The sequence below is a fragment of the Corvus cornix genome, chromosome 5, assembly GCF_000738735.6.
Source record: "Corvus cornix cornix isolate S_Up_H32 chromosome 5, ASM73873v5, whole genome shotgun sequence".
NCBI classification, from domain to species: domain Eukaryota; kingdom Metazoa; phylum Chordata; class Aves; order Passeriformes; family Corvidae; genus Corvus; species Corvus cornix.
Window position 1 is genome coordinate 33,473,795 of NC_046335.1, and position 19,188 is coordinate 33,492,982.

Genomic DNA, 19,188 nt, shown 5'->3' on the forward strand with positions numbered 1-19,188 from the left:
GCTGAGTTAATCATGCTGAGAAGCAGAATAGAAACACTTCAGAGTGTGCTGCCATTTGGCTCTACCACTTCAGGACCTGAATTAGTACAAATGCCTGCTCAGGAATGCATTTTGCCTTATAAAATGTACTCTTAATTCCATGCTTAAGAGGAAGAAAGACAGAGATCCAAATGAGCTTCATCACTGCTTCTGATCTTACTTGAGATCTTACTTGCTTAAAATTTCAGCTGCTTAATTGAGACCCTGAAGACCAAATGTGGAAGGTGACTTCTTAAGCTCTGGAGCAGGTCAGTAGCATCACACAACTGCACTCTGCATTGCACGGGCTGTGCTGTGCACCTCCAGTGCACAGCCAGGATGGGCTTCCACCGTACAAGGACTGTGATGAGTAGAGGGGGTGATAAAAGCACTGCTGATCATGGTGGCAGAGTAAGGACTGGTTGTGACATTCCCAAATCTTCAAGACCTAGACAGGTTGAAAGAAGCTCTTCATATTCTCTGTATCTGGCACTTCTCACAGGTCTAAAGCAAATTGGCAGTTTTTTTATTCTAAGAGATGCAGATCATTTCCTTGACTCTTCACTCTGGAGTCTGGGCAGCTCACTCCTCCTAGTCTAGGCACTGGATTTTCTGCTATGAATGGCCTTCATTAGTGTCTCAGAAAATAGCAGTTTTTAAATCGTAATCCCAAATATTTGACGTCAGTTTGTATTTATGCTTTAGTCAATTTAGGAGCTAAAGACCCTTAAGTATCTGGTGATGCTGTTTGTTTATACTGTTGTTTGGCATGCTGTCCTGCTTTAATGCTATAATGCAGAAGAAAGAGAAGGAAATACAAGTAATTTGCTCCTTAATAAAAATACATAAACATGCATTTGAGACAACATTTATTAAATAGCTGAGATGTGCATATGCTTACAGATGTCTGGCCTTTCAAATATGGGACACTTTCTAGTGCAGAATTTGCTTTCCATCATAGTTAATCACCTTTGCAATGTTTCTATATTGCTATTTCAGTGTGGTTCTTTACGTAGTATTTTGGGAATGAGAATAACAGTATTTTCACTTTTCACTGAAGGATTTTTTAAGTGCTTTTCACAAACTAATGAAATAATTCTTCCTTCTGAAGAATTACTGAAGTGGGTCAGAATTAACTCCAAATAGCACTTATCAGGAGCTAATGAAAATGTCCTGACAGTTCCCAAAAGGCCATTTCAGAAAGAGAAAAGGGAGTTTAACACTTCACCTCTTAACCAAGTTTCCATATTTGTGGAGTGAGTTAATAACATTCCAACAAAGTTGGGAAACTGGGAAAGTGCTACCTGGTTTCCACCATATGAAGCTGTCCCAGAAATGGTTATGCATATCATCACGTTGCTCTGTCTGCCCAGCACATGAAGGGACTGTCAGAGCCGATAGCCCAGTATCTTGTATAAAATAGGACTGATTCCCTCTGTCTGCTACATAATCCCATCTCCATCAGTAGAATACTTTTGGGTAAATATTGCTAGGGGCAACAAGCTATGTTAAAGGCTAAACTGAGGTGACCATCTGCTCTATCAGCTCGTGTTGCTGTTACTGCAGAGCTTATCTGTGATGCTGTTTCTGTTGTCAGACCACTCATCTGATACCACAGCTCTTCCTACTGCTCCTCTTTCTCCAGCAGCTCCTTTGGGGTATCCTGTCCTTTTCCATGCTTCCAAGCCCATTGCTGCAGTGACAAGTAACCAAGCCCCCCTACCCTAGTCTGAACCCCTCCTTTGACAACTGAACACAAATGCTGTGTTAAATGATTGCTGATGAGTGTACCTTCCATTGAAGCCTACAACAGTTGCGGTTTTCAGTGCTTTGAAAAGCAGAGAACATTTTACACACTTGCCTTCAGGTAGAAGTATAGCAACAAGTATGCAATTACTGTTCAGTGCATTTGCTCTACCTTCCACATAACAGTGGAACACAATAGATTTTCAAGGCTAAATTCAGCAAAAAGCTTCTCTGGTCAATCTCTGAGTTTCAATGAATGTAGAATAGTGCATAATTTCACCTCATCTTTCACATAAATGTGTATACACATAGTGAGTATGTTTAGATGCACAAACATAGCTGGTGGCATACATGCTGCATTGTAATTCCTACCAGCAGCCATCCCCTGTTTAGCTGCCCACTCACTGCCACTTTCTTGAGCAGATGAGATCCAGAGAATATCTAAAATAAAGTCCACATACATATGAGAAAGGTTAAGATCTAAGTTGAATGTTCTTGACCTTGCAAGCTGCATGTCTGTGTGCTTTGGTATGGCCTCAGTTAGATGTGTCAGGGTATTAAAGTCCCTAATCGTTAAGCAGTCAGCTCAGAGAAGGAAGCTAGGCCTAGGTTTTTCAAATATATTTTACATACGGTGTTTAAATCAGATTAAGTCCAAGGCAAACATATCATACTATCCTGCTTCATCTTTAAAAAAAGGGGAGTTATCACTTGGGGGCATTCTGGTTCCTTTGATAGGGTTTGGCTTCCAGCCTGTATGCACTCTATTATTGCTAAGGAGAGCAGTGTGTACTCTGCTGAGTCAAACCCATCCCATCCACTCCTTTTCCTCAGCTAAGGCATCAACCAAAAGTACTCCCACCCAGGCTGTAATGTTGATCCTAGTTGTCCTGTTCTTCTGCTGCTCCATCTTTCGGCCACTGATCTGTCTGCTGTCTCCAATCTCAGTCACATTGCAAATTCTCCAGGCCAGGCCTCGTGTTTTTGTCGTCACATTGATGTGAGCATGTCCCTAATTGGATCTGTAAGTGCTATGTTATTAGAGACAGTAAGCATTAAAAAAAGTTTCTTGAAATTTTCAAGGATAAGAGTAAACATCCCAGCTCTGTTCCACAAATAAAAGAGCTTGACCAAAACATCCAGGAGGTACCTCTGTTGATCCTTTCCATCCAGCCTTGTCTGCCACACAGGAAGGCAAATCCCTGATAATGATTTGAGCATGCCAGCAATACCAGAGTGGAGCATGGCTTGTGGCACACTAGGAGCCTCCTCTGTGTGACTCCTCTTCAGGTGACACACAGGTGTCCACCTTAGCCAGATGCTGGCATTCTCTAGCAAAACAGATTATTAATGTCACTGGATGGTGAACTGGCTCTTCAGCAGAGACTGATTTCAGTTAGCATGGTAATGATAATGCTACTTTAGTTGATAAGTGTGATGACAACACACAGCTGTCCTTTGATCTCACAGTAAGGACAGCATGGCCCCCAGCAGTGTGCTTATACTGGGGCTTTGTGCTGCATGACTGCTGAAAGTAGCGCAAACATCTCCAAACAACAGCATAGGCTGCAGTTGTCCTGGCCACTGACCTCTGAGCATGCACCCAGCATGAAACTTGTGGTGTTACACCATCCCAGCAAGGCTACCTGTAACCTTATGGCTGCCAGCAAAGCCAGCAGTAAACCTGGCCTTGACTGCTGTCATGTATGGTTCATTAAACCTTATTTCTCTGCTTTATCTTCCATTGCCCATCCTGTCCTTCCTCTCTGCCTCACTAGCTGCCTCCTGGCAAGGTTTTATTGCCCGTTAGGGCTTTAGTGTTCATCTCTATTTCCTGTTTTGGATCCGAGGACTTAATCCTTGCTACCTGACAATTTTTTCTTGGCTGGGGCTTCACAGCATTGTTACCTCCAGCTCTTTGTTGTCACCTCCTTATGGCCACTCTGTTGTCTCTCCTTCCTCAGGAATCCCTGTTCAGATCAGCTGTGTCCCCAGTCCCCAGCACCCCCACCCAGTTATGCAGCTTTTACTGCCATCTTCCCATGTTCCAGATCTCTGCCTCCCTCCTAGCTTGCCACCATCTCACTAGACCAGCATTTTTCTTGGCTCCTCTGGCATCTCTTCCTGAATGAGCTACCAACAACTTGAACCACCAGCAGCCAGGGTGGATTTCTGGTCCCCTTTTTCTTCTCATGTACCCCCCTTTTGTCCTTTCTCCCTGGAAGATAAATAATGGGAGATATTGTCATAAAAAATGGGAAAGGCAGAGACATCTTTGACCTTGTCTTCTGCTCTTCCATATTTGCCTGGCCTTTATGTTTTACTACCTTGTCCCTGCCCCCTGAGGTCTCCCTCCTGGACTGGTGCTGGTGTTTCACATTACTCATCCTGTACCCAGCTGACCTGCTAGAACATACCCTTCTCCCCATGCCAGTCTGTCTCACTAGCCCTACAAAACTCAGCAAATTAAATCATCTGCGTATCTATTTCACATATTTATGAGTGAGATACTAATCCCTGCATAGTGAAAGGGTCAGATGCACAAAAGGGGAAATGAGGACATCAGCATTAAAGGGAGAAGTGGGGGAGGGGAAGACTGAGACCGAGAACAAGGGCAGGGCAGACGTCAAGGAGATGAGTTTACAGTGTTGAAAAAAAATACAGAAAACTGAAATGAGCAGATCTGAGTATCATTGGCAAGCCACCTTGATTGTTCTTTCCTTGCTAGTTCTGCATTTAAAGCACTCTTTTCTGCTTCCTATACCTATGTATTCCAAGCAGAGACCAAGTCCTCAACTGGCTCAGAAAAATATATAAAGAAATTTAAAAAACAGGAGATGCCCCTTTTCTCTGTGTCTTCTATGAAAAGAAATGTCTCTCCTTCCCTTTCACGCCCAGTGGGAACGCTGATCTGTCAGACTGATCTATTTGCCAAGGCTGTCCTCCCAGGCCTTCTTGCCAATTGTCACTGTGCAAGCAGGAAAACTCCTCCTGGCTTCCCCAGCACAGCTCATGTGCCGTGAGGTCCCGGTGGGCAAAGGATTTGCATGTGATGCCATGACCGCGACCTCGCGAAATGGCTCCGTTTCCCATCTGTTGTGTGCTGTTGCCTTCCAAGGACACAAAAGCATGTGAAATGTCTGTTGGATACAGATACCTCTCAGGCTGCAGCCACGATAAAACAACCCTCCTTAAAGCAATAGAGAGAGATTGGGTTTTTTATTGCCCTGTAAAGGATTCTGCACTGAGTGAGCTGGAGATTTGACAGTTGCATCCCAGTCATATTTTAACACAACACAGACAGCAGATGCTTCAAGAAGATTATATTTCTTCATGTGCATTGGGTCTCCAGGGAGATTACACATTCAGGGTCAAGGGCTTTAGAGGGCTGGCCCTACAGCCCTGCAGGAGGATTTTTCTGTTACCAGCAAAAAATATCTATAAAGCACAGGGCATTCTGCCAAGCCCTCTATATGGAGTCAGCAGGAAATGCTGCTCCCAAGAGATTTTACCTACAGCTCTGTCAGGGATAGCTTTTATTATAACAATAGCATTGATCAAATATCCCCATTGCTGCATCACCTTGCAGCCCAAGTATTGGGGCTGAGCCTGAGCAGAGGAGCAGTGGTTACTCATTGAACTGTTAAAAGGCTATTTGTGTGTGGGAAAACTGTCTACTTTTGTAAAGGCGGGCAGAAATGGGCACTTTGTCACTGTATGGTGTTTTTGAAATGCAGATATCTTGGCCAAGAAAATCATTAGCTGGTCAGCTCATAAGACCATGCAACGGAGACAATTATATGCAAAGATGCAATGAAAGCACTCTTGGGGTTCTCACTGTACACACTGACAAGACAGAGATGTTTTAATGAGGTTTTACAAAGAAGCTCCCTCCTCCTACTCTCAATCCTGCGTGATTGTTATCTTCTTTGTATATTGAAGGATTAAGACTGAGCAAGCCCTGCTGGAATAGGAATTGCCATGAGATTTAGCAATCCAAACCTTGACATCAGCCCCTCTAAAATCCAGTCCTGAAATATCTGTAAGTATCAGTACAACTCAAATGCAGATACAGGCACTCCAGGGTGCCAGCTCACAGCCAGAGTACTCAGTGGCCTCTGGGACCAGCCTAGCCCAGCACAGGCAGGTGGTACTCACCCAGGTTCTGGCAGGTGCTGAAACCAGACTATTGCAACAAGGAGAGCCTGTGCACCCCAGTTGCTTGCAAGACAAAAGCATGCACCAGCACAGACATGGACCTTCCTACAACTGGTTCCTGAAAAGAAGGAGAAGGTAGTGGCCTTAGTCTGGAATAATTTGTTATTCTGTGTCTCATGCTTGCAGACTCTCGCTCATAGCTTGCAGGCTCTGTATAAAATGCTACTAAATCATAAAGGGAATGTTTTATGCTCACTGAATGGTGAAATCAGTAACACTGGATGAGAACCAAAGGGAACATGGACCTCACTTATTACTGCCTCAGACAAAGCTGCTTCAAATGTCCATGTTTTGGTAAGGAAAGAACACCAACCAAGGAAACCAGGATTTACCTCAAGTGCTGAAATCTGCACAAGAGAAGGAAGCTGGTTTTAACAAGTGCCCTCCAAAACCTGCAGAGCCATATGGGGTATCAGTGTGGCTTTGTAGTGCTGCTGGCTTAAAAACATGAACTACCCCACTATGTTCCCCCCACCCTCATGCACAGAGGCTAATGGTGTCAGAAATGGTAAATGTCAGGAAGTGTTCCCGAGGTGGAATGTAGATAATAAATTTCATTTTCCTAAGTCATCAGTCTTCCCATCTGGTGTATAAGAAGGAGGTCCTGCTCTTCTTGGATTCCTTCAATATCCACACTTCCGTGGCTGAAGTGGTGTCAGCGATTTCCTTTTTTCTCCAGGTTTTGAACAGGCAGAAGGAGGAATGGAGGCACTTGTAAGCAGAGGAAGTTAGCAGCAGGGAGGAAAGACTCTGAGAATTCCTGTCCATACTGTAGTGGTTTGGCTCAAAATACTCATTACTGTTTATCTTCTGTGAGATAAGAATTAGGAGAAATGCAAAGCAGGCACCAAACTTGAAAGAATATAAAGAAGTTTATTAACAGACCTAAAAGAGGGAAAAAAAAATTATACCACCTTCAGAACTCTCCTCCTCCCCCCACCTTCCTCCCTTCTCCCACTGACAATGTAAAAAAGACAACCCTTGAGATGTTCAGTCTGTTTACCACTTCCATAATAACCTTGTTCAGTCCATTTAGAAAGAGAAGTCTCTTCTTGCTCGTGCTATGAAAACATTATCACAACGAGACAGCCGCCCACTTCCAAATATCGTTCAGTCCATTTAGGAAGAGGAGTCTCTCTGCCTGTGTGTGAGTCCTTTCCCCCGACTTGCAGCTTTTCCCGCAACTGCTTTCGAGGGTCCACTCTTGAAGTTTTTTGGGGTACAATTTTAAGGTTGAACCGTTCAGAAACAAAAACAGAGGCCCTTCTCCTTCCCTGGGAGCAAAGGGTCTTCCTCATCTTCATCGTTAGGACTATCTCTGGGAGCATCTCTAGGGACTGAGGTTTTCTCCTTTCCCATTTGGAGCAAAAGTCCTCATCTGGTCCATCTCTAGGGACTGAGGTTTTCTCCTTTCCCGTTTGGAGCAAAAGTCCTCATCTGGTCCATCTCTCCCTGTCCAAACTTCTCATGAAATTACAGCTGCGTCAGCATCTGCCTATCTCAGCGCAGGTGCTTTTGCTCACGAGTTGAACACTCCACCCCCCATATCTTCATGAAATTACAACGGGATACTCTGATATATCATAGCTTCACAACAGAATTTCAGCTTTAAGCATCTCCTCTCTCTCTTCCCTCAGGTTTTCAGCTCTTCACAGCAATAAAAGGGTTAATCTCACCTCGGCCTTGCAGCTTTGCAGCTGGAATGTTGAATTTTTCTTATCGCAGTGGAGAGGGGGGAGAGCCGAGCCGCTCCGGCTGCCCACGGCAAGGCAGTGGGGGGGGTTCCACGGCTGGAACAGGTCCATCGACCCAGGATGGCCGTGGCCCGCTGGCCCCCACACGGGGCCCGCAGCCGCCTGTCCCAGCAGCGGAAACGAGAGAGAGCTTGGGGGGGAGTTTGTCTATTCTTAAATGTGGATCACAGAGGTGGTCACAACTTTAAGTGGCTTAAAGAATTGTCCACATTCAAACTGGCCAGCTGATAGGTTCTATCAGGTCCCAGAGGAAACTGTAAGCACCCCTTAGCAAGGACATCCCTTCCGGGACTGTGCTTGCTAACCTATGACACATACCAACCTATTTTTTTTTTCCATTTCATTTAAAATACATCGTTTTGATATTATGTGTTGATTTCAATTGTTGACAGATTGCATAAAGGATCCAGTGTGTTACTCTTGGCATTTTTGGCAGATAGGAAGGCAAGCTATCCAGTTAGGATCAGCAGCTAACCCAGAACAAAGCTTAATCTCCAGCCAAAAGCTTAATCCAACAGAAACCTAACATCTGCCCTTCTCGGGTATGCTGGGATGGAGACAGAAGTCTTGGCTTCTGGATGGCTCCAGAATTGTACTTCATCTTCTGATTCTTCCCAGACAGCAGTGCAGGGCATGGGCACTCTCTCTGTGGTTTAGGTAAAAGACTGTGGTGTAGGATGGCAGAATTACAGCTGTGAAACCTCAGAGTGAACCCTACATAGGTCTAGGACAATTAACAGTATCCCTCCCTTGCCCTGTAAAACATTCTGCTCTTTCTGGATTTTCTCTCCTAGTGTCTCTTTTCATACACAGCAGATTGAAACCATTATCCCTGGAATAAGAGGGTGAATGCTGCTTTTTTTTCAGTGTATCTCATTTCTGACCTCTGCTGCTTTTTACTATTCTAGTCCTGGTTTATAATAAGAAATTGAAAGCTCAAAGATTTTCTTCACATCTGACATTCATTCATCCTCCCAGCTTCTTTCTGTCCCTGTCAGATTAAAGGCAGAAAGAACGAAACAATCAAAATTGTGTGTTTATGGTCTGTGTTTTTAATACCCAAACCCCTGCTTCTGTTCTTAGTCTGATTTACTGTAACTTGATTCACTTCACTGACCTTATTCTGAATCCTCACCAATGTAAGAAGAAAGTTGGGTGATATATTTAAATACTATATATTTTAAACATAACACTGAGAGTTAAGATAAACAAGTCATCTTGCTCATCTGTCCCTTCCCCAGCTGTGATGACTTGTCTATATTCCCAATCTTAACATTCAAGCCTAGATATTTGAAAAGTGACCATAGATTTAGAGTGACTCAAGTTTTACCAGTCTGGGACATCTCTCTCCTGATTCTCTTCAGATGGCTCCAGTAAGAAGTGTGTCAGCTGTGCACCCCTGGGGATGAAAGTATTTCAAGCTGGAAGCCTTAAAATGAAGCCAGCTCAAATCAGAGGCTTTAAAAAATCATTTGGCCTTTGTATGTGACTTGGTGAGTCCCCACTGCGAGGTCAGGGAAGCACACAGCTCCCAGTGGAAGCTGAATGAGATCCAGTTGAATCAAACTTTTGGTACCATACGGCTGTTGAGTCACACAGCCCAGGATACACCTGTCCCTGCTGATGCCGTGACAGCACAGCTGATGAAAGTCATTGATGAATGCAGGATGTCTCTATCTTCTGTCAGCTCAGTGGCACCTTTCCTTATGGTGCACTTTATTTTGCAAGGCTGAGAGTGTTCTCATTTCATTCCCTTTCCCTCTTTGCTGTGAAAACTGAGGTCTGGGAAAATATTCCTTCAGTTACTGAACTGGATTGGACTCTGATGCTTCATGCAGATTTATAAGCCTATATCCTAAAGACCACTGAAACAAAAGTTCAGTTATTAGACAATTAATAGGACCCCAGCTCAGCAAAACAGCTAATCATGCATTCAGCTTCTTGCTGTACAAATGTCCTATTTTACTTCAATTAAGTATAGGCCTAATTTGCTGCATAGTTAATTTAATGCAATTTGCTGTAATGATTTATTTAAAAAATAGCTGTGGCTCTGTAAAATCAATTTGTCATGGGTAGTCAATATAGGGTGAGGATAATGTGATCATAGCTATAGATCATGCCCAAACACTGAGTGACAAACATGCTTGCCTGGATAGTCTCTATAGTAATTGAGTTGCTCATCCCAGTAAAATGGATAAGAAGTACCATGCTTCAAGGTAAAAAAATACTCACCACAGAATTAACCTGAGCTCTTCTTTCCTCTGTGGTTAAATCTTCTATAATTATCCACTAAGAGATCTCTTCCATCTGTTCTCCAACACTGCTAAGACACAGGACACTGGGCCTCTGTTTTGATCTTGTTTGAGACTGCTGAGTTCCTTGTAGGTGTGTGTGAGCATGAGTAATATCCAATTGCAGGGCATGAAGATGTCTCATTCTTTCACAGGCAAGCAGAAAACTATAAAGCACAACTACTGTGGCAGTGGAGACATTCTTCTGCTTTCTCTGCCCAGGTTTGGTGGAGTGTTCTGTCTTCCAGGCCACTCGGCCACCTTTGGAAACCCTTCAGCAACATCTTCTAGGAGAATGGTGACGATGTCTGGAGTAGTTTCCTTTGTAGTTCCAGCCATAGGGATCTCATTCATTGCTTTAAAAATAAGTAGAATGAAATGCATGCAACAGCCAAAGGCCCCAGACCAAATGATTAAAGGAATGAAATGTTCCAGGCTTTGTTTGCTTTCTGGTGTGTGTGTTGTTTGAAATAAGAGCTACTGGGCTGAGATCAGCTGCAGGATTATCAGAGCAATCAATCTGTATCATCACAAAGTGAAGACTCTTTTCTCCCATTTCTGGCAACTGCACAGGGATGAGTGTCTGAGATCTACTCTTCTCTGCTGGTGTTGTCTGAGCAAAAAAGCTCATCTCTCAGTCAAGTCCACTGGTTCCTTTTCTCCACTGAAGAATTCTACAGATGGAGCGAGGGCTGTAGCTGAAAGCAACAGATGTCTTACCCTAATTGCTAAAACCAGGCACCATCAGTGCTAATTTCATGGTGTCTGACTCTGAGTGTGATGACAAGGGATACACAGTGCACTTTCACTACTGGTCACTGTGAGGTACTTGGATTTTTCTAGTCTAATTGCAGCTTCTCAATAGAGGCTGGATGCTGTGAAAGCCCACTCCCGTGATATTTGTCACTTCTTTGTCTATCTCAGCATCTCAGGGAAAGCTGGAGGAAATTCTGTGTTGAGAGTGGCAAGGTCTGGTGATTGCAGACTGCTACTGGGACAACCACAGCAACTTCAGTAAACAGAAGGTCAAGACAAGGCAGTAAAAAAGTGGATCTGGTAAGCCACAGGTTAAAGGCAGGAGCATGTCAGGTTTGTTTTATGTGGGGTAAATGTGGTTTAGCATGTACAGGTAAAGATATGTTCTGGTAACAACAGCTTCACAAAGACTTATGCTGCTGCTAGATCAGTTCATGCCCTTCTCATCTACCAGAAACTTAACAGGGAAATATAAAAAGTCCAAAGACTTGAATGAATCCTCCTGTCCCTTTAACCAGAAAAAGCTAAATGAAGTAGGAAGCTGATCTTGGAGGGTAATCTTCTTAGATGAGTACAGGCTAAAAGTGGAATAATCCCCGAAGTCTCTCAATTTGTTTGTTGTAGTTTGGGTAGAAAGCAAACGCAGATGAGTTTTTCAAAGCTGTAACGTGCAGGTGGGGCTGTCCTTCTGCCTGCAATAGCAGTGAGTGTGGCTAGTCTGCTTTTTTGTGAAAAGGGTAGGAGGTACAGACACTCCCTTTCAAAAAACTCTATATTGCTGCTGAATATTTCTGAAATAGTTTTGGGGGTTATGGATAATTCTGGGTTCACAGCAGCATGTATGAAGAGGCAGAAAACAGAGAAATGCCTTCTGTCTTCCTGAGGAAAAAAAAAGTCTTTTTCCTGGGTGTAAAGGTGTGTGGTCAGACAGGTCTTCACTAACACCTGAGGAGGATTCATTAAAATTGGGTTTAATCCTTCCTGAGCAGGAGGAAAAAGGTTAATTGCCTGGGGAGAAGCATTTATCCGGTCCACAGACGATTCAGAGGACTGGGGGGTGGGGGGAAGAATAAGTCAAAATGAAAAGATGGGTTACTGTTTCACAGGTCTGTTGTTCTTGATTTGTTTATTATAGTTGATGGCAACAGTGCTGAGCAGCTTCTAGAAACAACAGAAAGGCGGTCTCCTTTCCCCCCACCCCATCCCTGAAGCAGATGCATCTGGCAAAATCTCAAGTTGAAGTAGCTTTGCTAAAGCTGTGCTGGTATGGACGGCATGGAAAATAAAGTGTTTTTAACCAGGGTGCAGGCCTCCTTGTGAGATCTTTTGAATTTCTTTTTTTGAGATGGGGAAACCTCAAAGGATTGGAAGTAAATCTCCAGTTCCTCTGGGGAGATAGACACAGACAGAATACTTTATTGGAGGGTCCTTTGTGTACTGTTATTGAGCAACCTCTTGGGACCTTAATCCCAGGAAAGCATGGGCTGTCCTATAACTGTTTTCCAGTCTCCAGAGCTCATGGGTAATTTCTTTCTATTAAAGAATGTGGTAGGCATCAAGTAGATAACCCCAAGGAATAAGAATATATTAGGCTAATTAGACACTAGTCAGCAAGCATAAGGTGGAGAATTGCTTTGAATATCTGGATTACCCTTGTGAGTCAGAATTGTTGCTGTATTCTCCTGGAGTAGAAGACGCTTTTGGGGAAATATTTTCACAGGAGTAGGGGAACACTGCTAATTTTAAGGCAAGAATTGATAGTTGGAAAATAGTAATAAACCTGAGGATTGTAGTCAGTATCAGTGAGCTGACGCTGTGTTGGTAATTACGTGAATCATCTGAAATGTTCCAGAATGCAAACTATTATCTGAAAATGCTCACAAAAGGCTGTCTTGGCTTTGAGGAAGAAACTTTTCTGTGGAATCTGTTCCAGAAAGGAAACATTTTACCATTATCTTTTAAATTCTAGGGACCTGCAGAATTATTAACTACTGAGTATTTATTTGGGTAAGAAATGATAAGTATTTCATCATGTGTCCTTAAAATTAGACTCTATCCCTTTCTGCTTGCCCCTGAGCAAGCTAATCACCATTCCCCTTTTTATTTTAATGGGTGTGCTTGATGTTAGATCCTTTTGATTCTATGAGACCTCATTTGTTGTTGCTGTTATACTTCTGCCTTTCTGTGACTCTTCCTCCAGTGTTGCCAGTTTAAATGACCTTCTTATGTTAATGTGGTGGAACTCAGTTCTTCTAAAGTAATCATCTCTTGGCTTTATTAATCCTTTCTTGTTATAAGTTCCAGAAGGAGCAAAAGGCTTAGCCTAGCACAGTTCTCTGCTGTATCATGCCTGACACATGAGTCTATTGGACCAGCACCCCTTACTCTCTTTGCAGACTAAATAGGTAAAACCAAAGCCAAGATGGAAAACAGATACCCTGTTGTGGAGGGGCTTGACCAAGGTCACAGGGCAGAGCTGTTTGCAGAGTGCCCTGATTCCCTAGCGACTACTGTCCTAGTCAAACATATGGAAGCTGTGGTGCTGCCTGCTGTGTTGCTGCTTGAGAATGTTGGCAGTGACTAAGCATATGTGAACACAGCTCTGGTTATCCTCTGAATGTTCTCTCTCTCAAGTTACACAGAGAAGATGATGTACAATTATTTAGCAGTAGGTTTAAAGGTGTATCTGCATATCTGAGAAGCAGACTGTGGAACAGTCACGACACCTCTGAGAAATGATGTTCAAAGAACTTGCAGGACAGGCACCTGGCTGTATTGATTTCGCTCACAAATTTTCTAAACTACTTGGCTGGTAAGATTTTCTTCCCTTGCTCAACATCCCAAAACAGTTCTCTGGTTTAATACAGGTATTTTGTTTATGTAGAAAGTGGAAAGGAAGCCTGTTGGCCTGGAGGTGAAGGGAAAGCCGTGATGCATTTGTGGGAGGAAAGAAAAGTCATCAAGGCAATGCTCCCTTTTACTCTGGTGGGAAGGTAGGGCTTCTGCTGCCCCTGTACTGGGGAGGAAATAGTAGTTCATGACAAGTTATACTATGGTCATGTCCCTTTTTACACTGAAACTAAACTGCAGCAACAGACATCTTTTCCCTTTTCTTACACAGCTTTTCTCAGTTGTGACTCATATTTTTCAAATCAACTTTTAAAGGCCAACTACACTAGGAGGAGCTCTTCCTCCATGCCATCTCTCCCTGTTCGGCTACCTTTTCACTACAGCTCTGAGTTGCTTTTGTATGGGCTGCTTTCTCCCTGGCCAGCTTCTTAAATCCTCTGACTTCTTTGAGCATGTAAGTTCCCTTCAGGGTATGACAGAAACACTAATTCCCTCACTCTTTTTGAAACTACGGTTGTTGGGCATTTCATGATAGCTTCGTGCTGCTTCTGCTGTTCACTCATTTGGAAGAGTGGCTGAAGTGTTCTGTAGTTTGCAGCTTCACTGTGGCATTTGCTTTTCAGAATAGACAAAAGCCCAGACATGAAGTTCCCAATGTGCAGTTTTTCAGTTAGGTGTCCAAGGTAATTTGGCTCATTTTTTCTTCAGTTGGGTTATTTTTCAGTACTGTAAAGATTATGCAGATAACTTGTACACAGTATTAAGTACTTTCTACTATAACTTAGAGTGAGTTGGAAAACTCACCCCCTAGACATTCATGTCAGTCATGTTTGATGACTGCTTCTCCCTGTTACATTCAGAAATTCCCTGTATCAGGAATAGTGTGGCCAGCAGGACTAGAGAAATTATTCTTCCTCTGCATTTGGCACTGGTGAGACCACATCTCGAGTACTGGGTCCAGTTCTGAACCCCTGAGTTCAGGAAGTACATTAAGGTGCTGGAGCATGTCCAGAGAACGGCAACAGAGGTGGTAAAGGGTCTTTAGTTCAATGAGGAGCAGCTGAGGGAGCTGGGGTTGTTTAGCCTGGAGAAAAGGAGGGTCAGGGCCTTATCATTCTCCACAACTACCTGAAAAGAGACTGTAGCCAGGTGGGGTGTGGCCTCCTCTCCCAGGTAACCAACAGGACAAGAGGACATAGACTTAAACTGCACCAGGGGAGGTTTAGGTTGGCTGTTAGGAGGGATTTCTTCACAGAAAGAGTGATTGGGCATTGGAATGAGCTGCCCAGGGAGGTGGTGGCGGCATCACTGTCCCTGCACTAGTTTAAGGAAAGACTAGATGTAGCACTTAGTGCCAGGGTGTGACAAGGTGGTGTTCGGTTATAGGTTGAACTTGATGACCCCAGAGCTATTTTCCAACCTAGTTGATTCCGTGATTCACATGATGGGGCATTTCTCTCAGAGCTGGCAGCAGACCAGGTGTCTGTGAGCCCTAAAGATGAAGGCAAGCACATAATTCCAATATTCTTTACTAACAACTGACCGCGTGTATGGCACTCTCCATGCTAGGGACTTTCGGGTTTTGTAGATGCTTTTGTGCAGAGGACGGAAAGAATTTCTACACTACAGCACAAGAACCCAGTGCAAGGCTCCACCTCCTCGGAGGCGCTAACGTTCACGGGCGAAAGGAACACTGAACACCCCACTGGGCCCTCAGTCTCGGCAAAAGAGATCAGTCTCCTGACTGAGCGAGTGCAGGCGGACACTACCCGGAGCAACGCCGCCGCCATACCAGGCGCGCCCGCTCTCGGGAACTACCGCTCCCGGCATGCCCCGCGCACCGCCGCTGTCAGCGCTGCACGATGATTGGCGGCAGCACAGCCAATCGCGAGCGCAGGCCTTGCCCGGGGGCCCCGCCCCGCCGCGCCCACCGCGGGGAACCTTTGAAAAGTTTTCGGCTGCGCGGGGTCGCTCCCGCGGCGGGGCTGGTCCAGCACGGCCCGGCTGGGGCTGGCCGGAGACCCGCGGGGCCGGGGCTGGTTTGCCGCGGGAGACCCCCGAGCCGTGGGGTGAGGCTGGTTTGCGGCGGGAGCGGGTTTTCTGGTTCCCGCGGTTTTTCGCTGCCGGGGCGAGAGGGGGCCGGGCTGCGTCTCCGGCTGCAGGCGCATCCCTGTGACCCGGCCTGGTGCGGCGGAGGGAGCCTGAAACTTTGGGGTCTCTTCCTGTTTAAGGAGAATTTTGTAGAGTGGGCAATAAAGTTTCCATCTTGTGAAGATGTGAAGGCCTGTGCATCTGCAAAGTTGTAGCAATTGTGTTATGGCAAACGTTTGCAATATTTGCACTTGCTACATTATAAAAACCTTTGTTTTGCCTACATGTCCGTATGAATTAATGCTAGGAATGTTGCCTAAATAGTATGTGTGAAACAGCGACACGGTCAAGCGTATGTGTGTGTGCGCTTTCGGTTGTACTGGGCTGGACAGCATCCCGTGGCGTTTTGTTCAGTAGAACTCAATGTCAGTGGGTCACCAAAACTGAGTGTTGTATTCTAGCAGTGTATGTTCTAGGGCTGAATGCTCACTGTGATTGCTCTACAATTCATGTTCAGGCATCCAAAGATAATTATTTCTTGCCAGTGCAGTGTAGCTTGAGTTCTTGTTCAGCTCATGACTGTGTAATTTCCAGCTCTCTTAAGTCCCTGAAACATCTGTCCTATAGACATTGCTGACATTTCCGTTCTTACTGGTATGTTCGCATACATGGTCAAATATGAGGAGATGTAATTTAACGAAACTGCATTCAGACTGGTAACGTAATTTAATGTGACACAGGCTTACATGGGAAATCTATATCACATTACATTATGTGTATGTGCACACCTCCCTGTTCTTTAGCAAGGAGTTAGTGGAATCGTCCACACAGTCATATTCAAATCCTCTTTCAAAGATTTTTTTGTTTGCCCTGTAGATTGGGAAGCATGGCTGCTAAGAAACTAAGAAGAGCACAGTTGTCTCAGGAGATGTGTGAAAGGCTGAGTCGCTATCAGATCACTACCTGTCAGGTGAAAGGGTTATTTTTTTTGTGGGGGGTGGGTTTTTTGTGGTTTGATTTGGTTTGGTGGTTTTGGTGTGGCTTTCTTTTTTTTTTTTTTTTTTTTTTTTTTTTGGTGTGTGTGTCTGTGTTGTTTTAATGCATGTCAAATTCACTTTTTGGTAGTTTAATTAAACAGGCAGCTTTACTTTCTATAAAGTAGAGGGGGCATTTCAGACTCTATCTGGCCTGCTGCCTTGTAAAAATAGAGCTTCAAAATGATAGATGCCTAACTAAAACATTTAAACTTTTATGTACTTGCTGTCCGTGTGGAGGTAGGGAAGTTGCAGAAGCAGCTCTGCAGAGAAGGACCTGGGGGTGCAGGCGGACAACAAACTGTCCATGAGCCAGCAGTGCCCTTGTGGCCAAGAAGGGCAATGGGATCCTGAGCTGCATTAGGAAGGGCATTGCCAGGAGGTTGAGGGAGGTGATCCTGTCCTTCTACTCAGCCCTGGTGAGGCCTGACCTGGAGTGCTGTGTCCAGTTCTGGGCTTATCAGTACAAGAGAGACAGGGAGATCCTGGAGCAGGTTGAGTGGAGGGCTATGAAGATGAAGAGGGGACTGGAACATCTCTCTTACAAGGAAGGGCTGAGGGAGCTGGGTCTGTTCAGCCCGGAGAAGAGATGACTGAGAGGGGACGTTGTCCATGGCTATGAGTATCTGAAGGGAGCGTTGGTAAATCTGTGGAATATGTACTAGTTTTGTACAGATTACATCAGTTTAGTCCCCAGCCTGGATTTGTAGGTTGAGCTCTCTGAACTGCTCTATAATCTTTCAGGACTTCTTATGTCTTTCCCTCTTGGAGCTAATGAAAGTGACGGGACAGAGCTTCTATGAGGTGCAGAAGCTTCTTTGTAAGGTCAGCCGAGCTTGTGCTCCCAAAATGCAGACAGTAAGTATGCTTGTGTTGATACTGTTTTGATACAATATCTGGGAAAAAGCTGAACACTGTTGCTCATCTTTTTAGCTGGGAGGCTTGTGGTGTCTCAGTTTTATTGCGCAAGAACATAAAGTTTTTATTTCTAAACGTAGGTCTCTGATGTACTTTAGGTTGATGCAGTTACATTTATTAGGTATTATAGCCCCATGAGATTGTTCAGGCTTGCAGCATCAGTTCCAAGTGCAGTAGGGAAATAAGTCATACTCTCTGGCAATCTAGCATGTAAAATTGCTTCTAGTTTGGCTCCTGCAACTAAAAAAATAAAAATTTTGTTTAGTCCAAGAAAATAATAAGAATTCTGGTATAAATTTGGTTTAGGTATAGAAGTGGTGCCAAGAAGTGAAGTGATCCTGAAAATAATTTCTTGAGGACTTTTTCCACCCATGTAAATGAGCTGTAGTGTAGCCTTAGGCTACAGTAGCCTAACTGGGGAGGGTGCAAGAACGAAACGCGTTAGCTGCAATGCAGTGGCGGCATTTTCTTATCTTTTTTGAATTCACGTGAAAATGTCTTTTAGAACAGAGAGGATACACACAGTTCTGACCCCATTCAATGCAAACCCTTTTTATTCCTGACAAAAATAATCCATGTCAAAGTTTATTATGTGTAATTGGCGTAGTAATTGTAGCAGTAATTCTGTGAAACTTTAAATTCACTAATATGCTGCAATAAAGTTAGTAACAGAAGAATTAATAACTTGTACTGAATGTATTTAAAGCTAGCTAATTACTAGTTTTTCACCAGTAACTGTTACTAATTAATAAATTGGAGAGAAATGGAAGTTTAAACAGAGTTCTAGAATTTGCTTTTGCCTGTCATCCACTCTTCTCTATTCAATCAAGTTTCTTTGCTGAGAAGCCTGGCGAATGCTGAAGTTTATCAGCCAACAGTGGTCAAGGTCTGTTAATAGAGAGTGAGCTGACAGGTGATCAGCTGTGTAAGTGCCTGCAATACAGAGCTGTGCTTCCAGAAACAGATGTTAGCTGTTTTTAAGGGATGTGAATTTAATCTTTGCAAACACAGGATACCAAATGGACTTCATGTCTGAGTGAGTGATGTAGCATCAAGACCAATGTAGCAAGAAGGTTTGACAATACCTTTGAGTAAAAAACCCATCTAAATAAATTAAATAATAAGAGGTATAAATAAGGGGAAGATACTGTCCAGATATAACATTGGAAGCAAAATTTGAGAGTATGCCAGAATACACATTAAAGCCCCAATTTCTGGAAAACTTGCTTTCCATTATGAAGTACAGAGTGAGGACTACTGAGCTCATCAGAGAGGAAGTTAGTTTAGAGGTGACTTGATCACATTGTAAACTGAGTAGAAAAAGATAATCATGTTAGAGACCTTCTAGAATCTAGGTGAACAAAAAGCTGAGCAAGATCCAGTGGCTGGAAGATAAATTTAAAACTAAATCCCTGAAATGGGAAGAAATAAGAAAATCTTTAGAAACTAACAGAGGGTGTGATTGGAAAAGCTCGTCTACGGATGTTATAATTTTTCATTGACTCTTGCTTT

The 19,188-nt window shown here is 43.9% G+C and overlaps 1 protein-coding gene across 3 annotated transcripts in view; it reads left to right on the forward strand.

Moving 5' to 3' along the window:
• Positions 1-19,188, forward strand: part of RAD51B (RAD51 paralog B) — a 423,923-nt gene that overhangs the window by 25,385 nt on the left and 379,350 nt on the right. For 2 of the 3 annotated variants that reach the window (XR_002273163.2, XM_020583651.2), the window contains exons 2-3: positions 16,601-16,694; positions 17,503-17,616. Coding sequence is in view for 2 of the 3 variants with exons in the window: in XM_020583651.2 (XP_020439240.2) it covers positions 16,611-16,694; positions 17,503-17,616 (198 nt within the window). In the remaining variant the exon portion in view is untranslated. Of the gene's footprint in view, positions 1-15,562; positions 15,703-16,600; positions 16,695-17,502; positions 17,617-19,188 lie in introns of those variants that run through there. The other variant, XM_010390711.3, reaches the window with a different exon arrangement.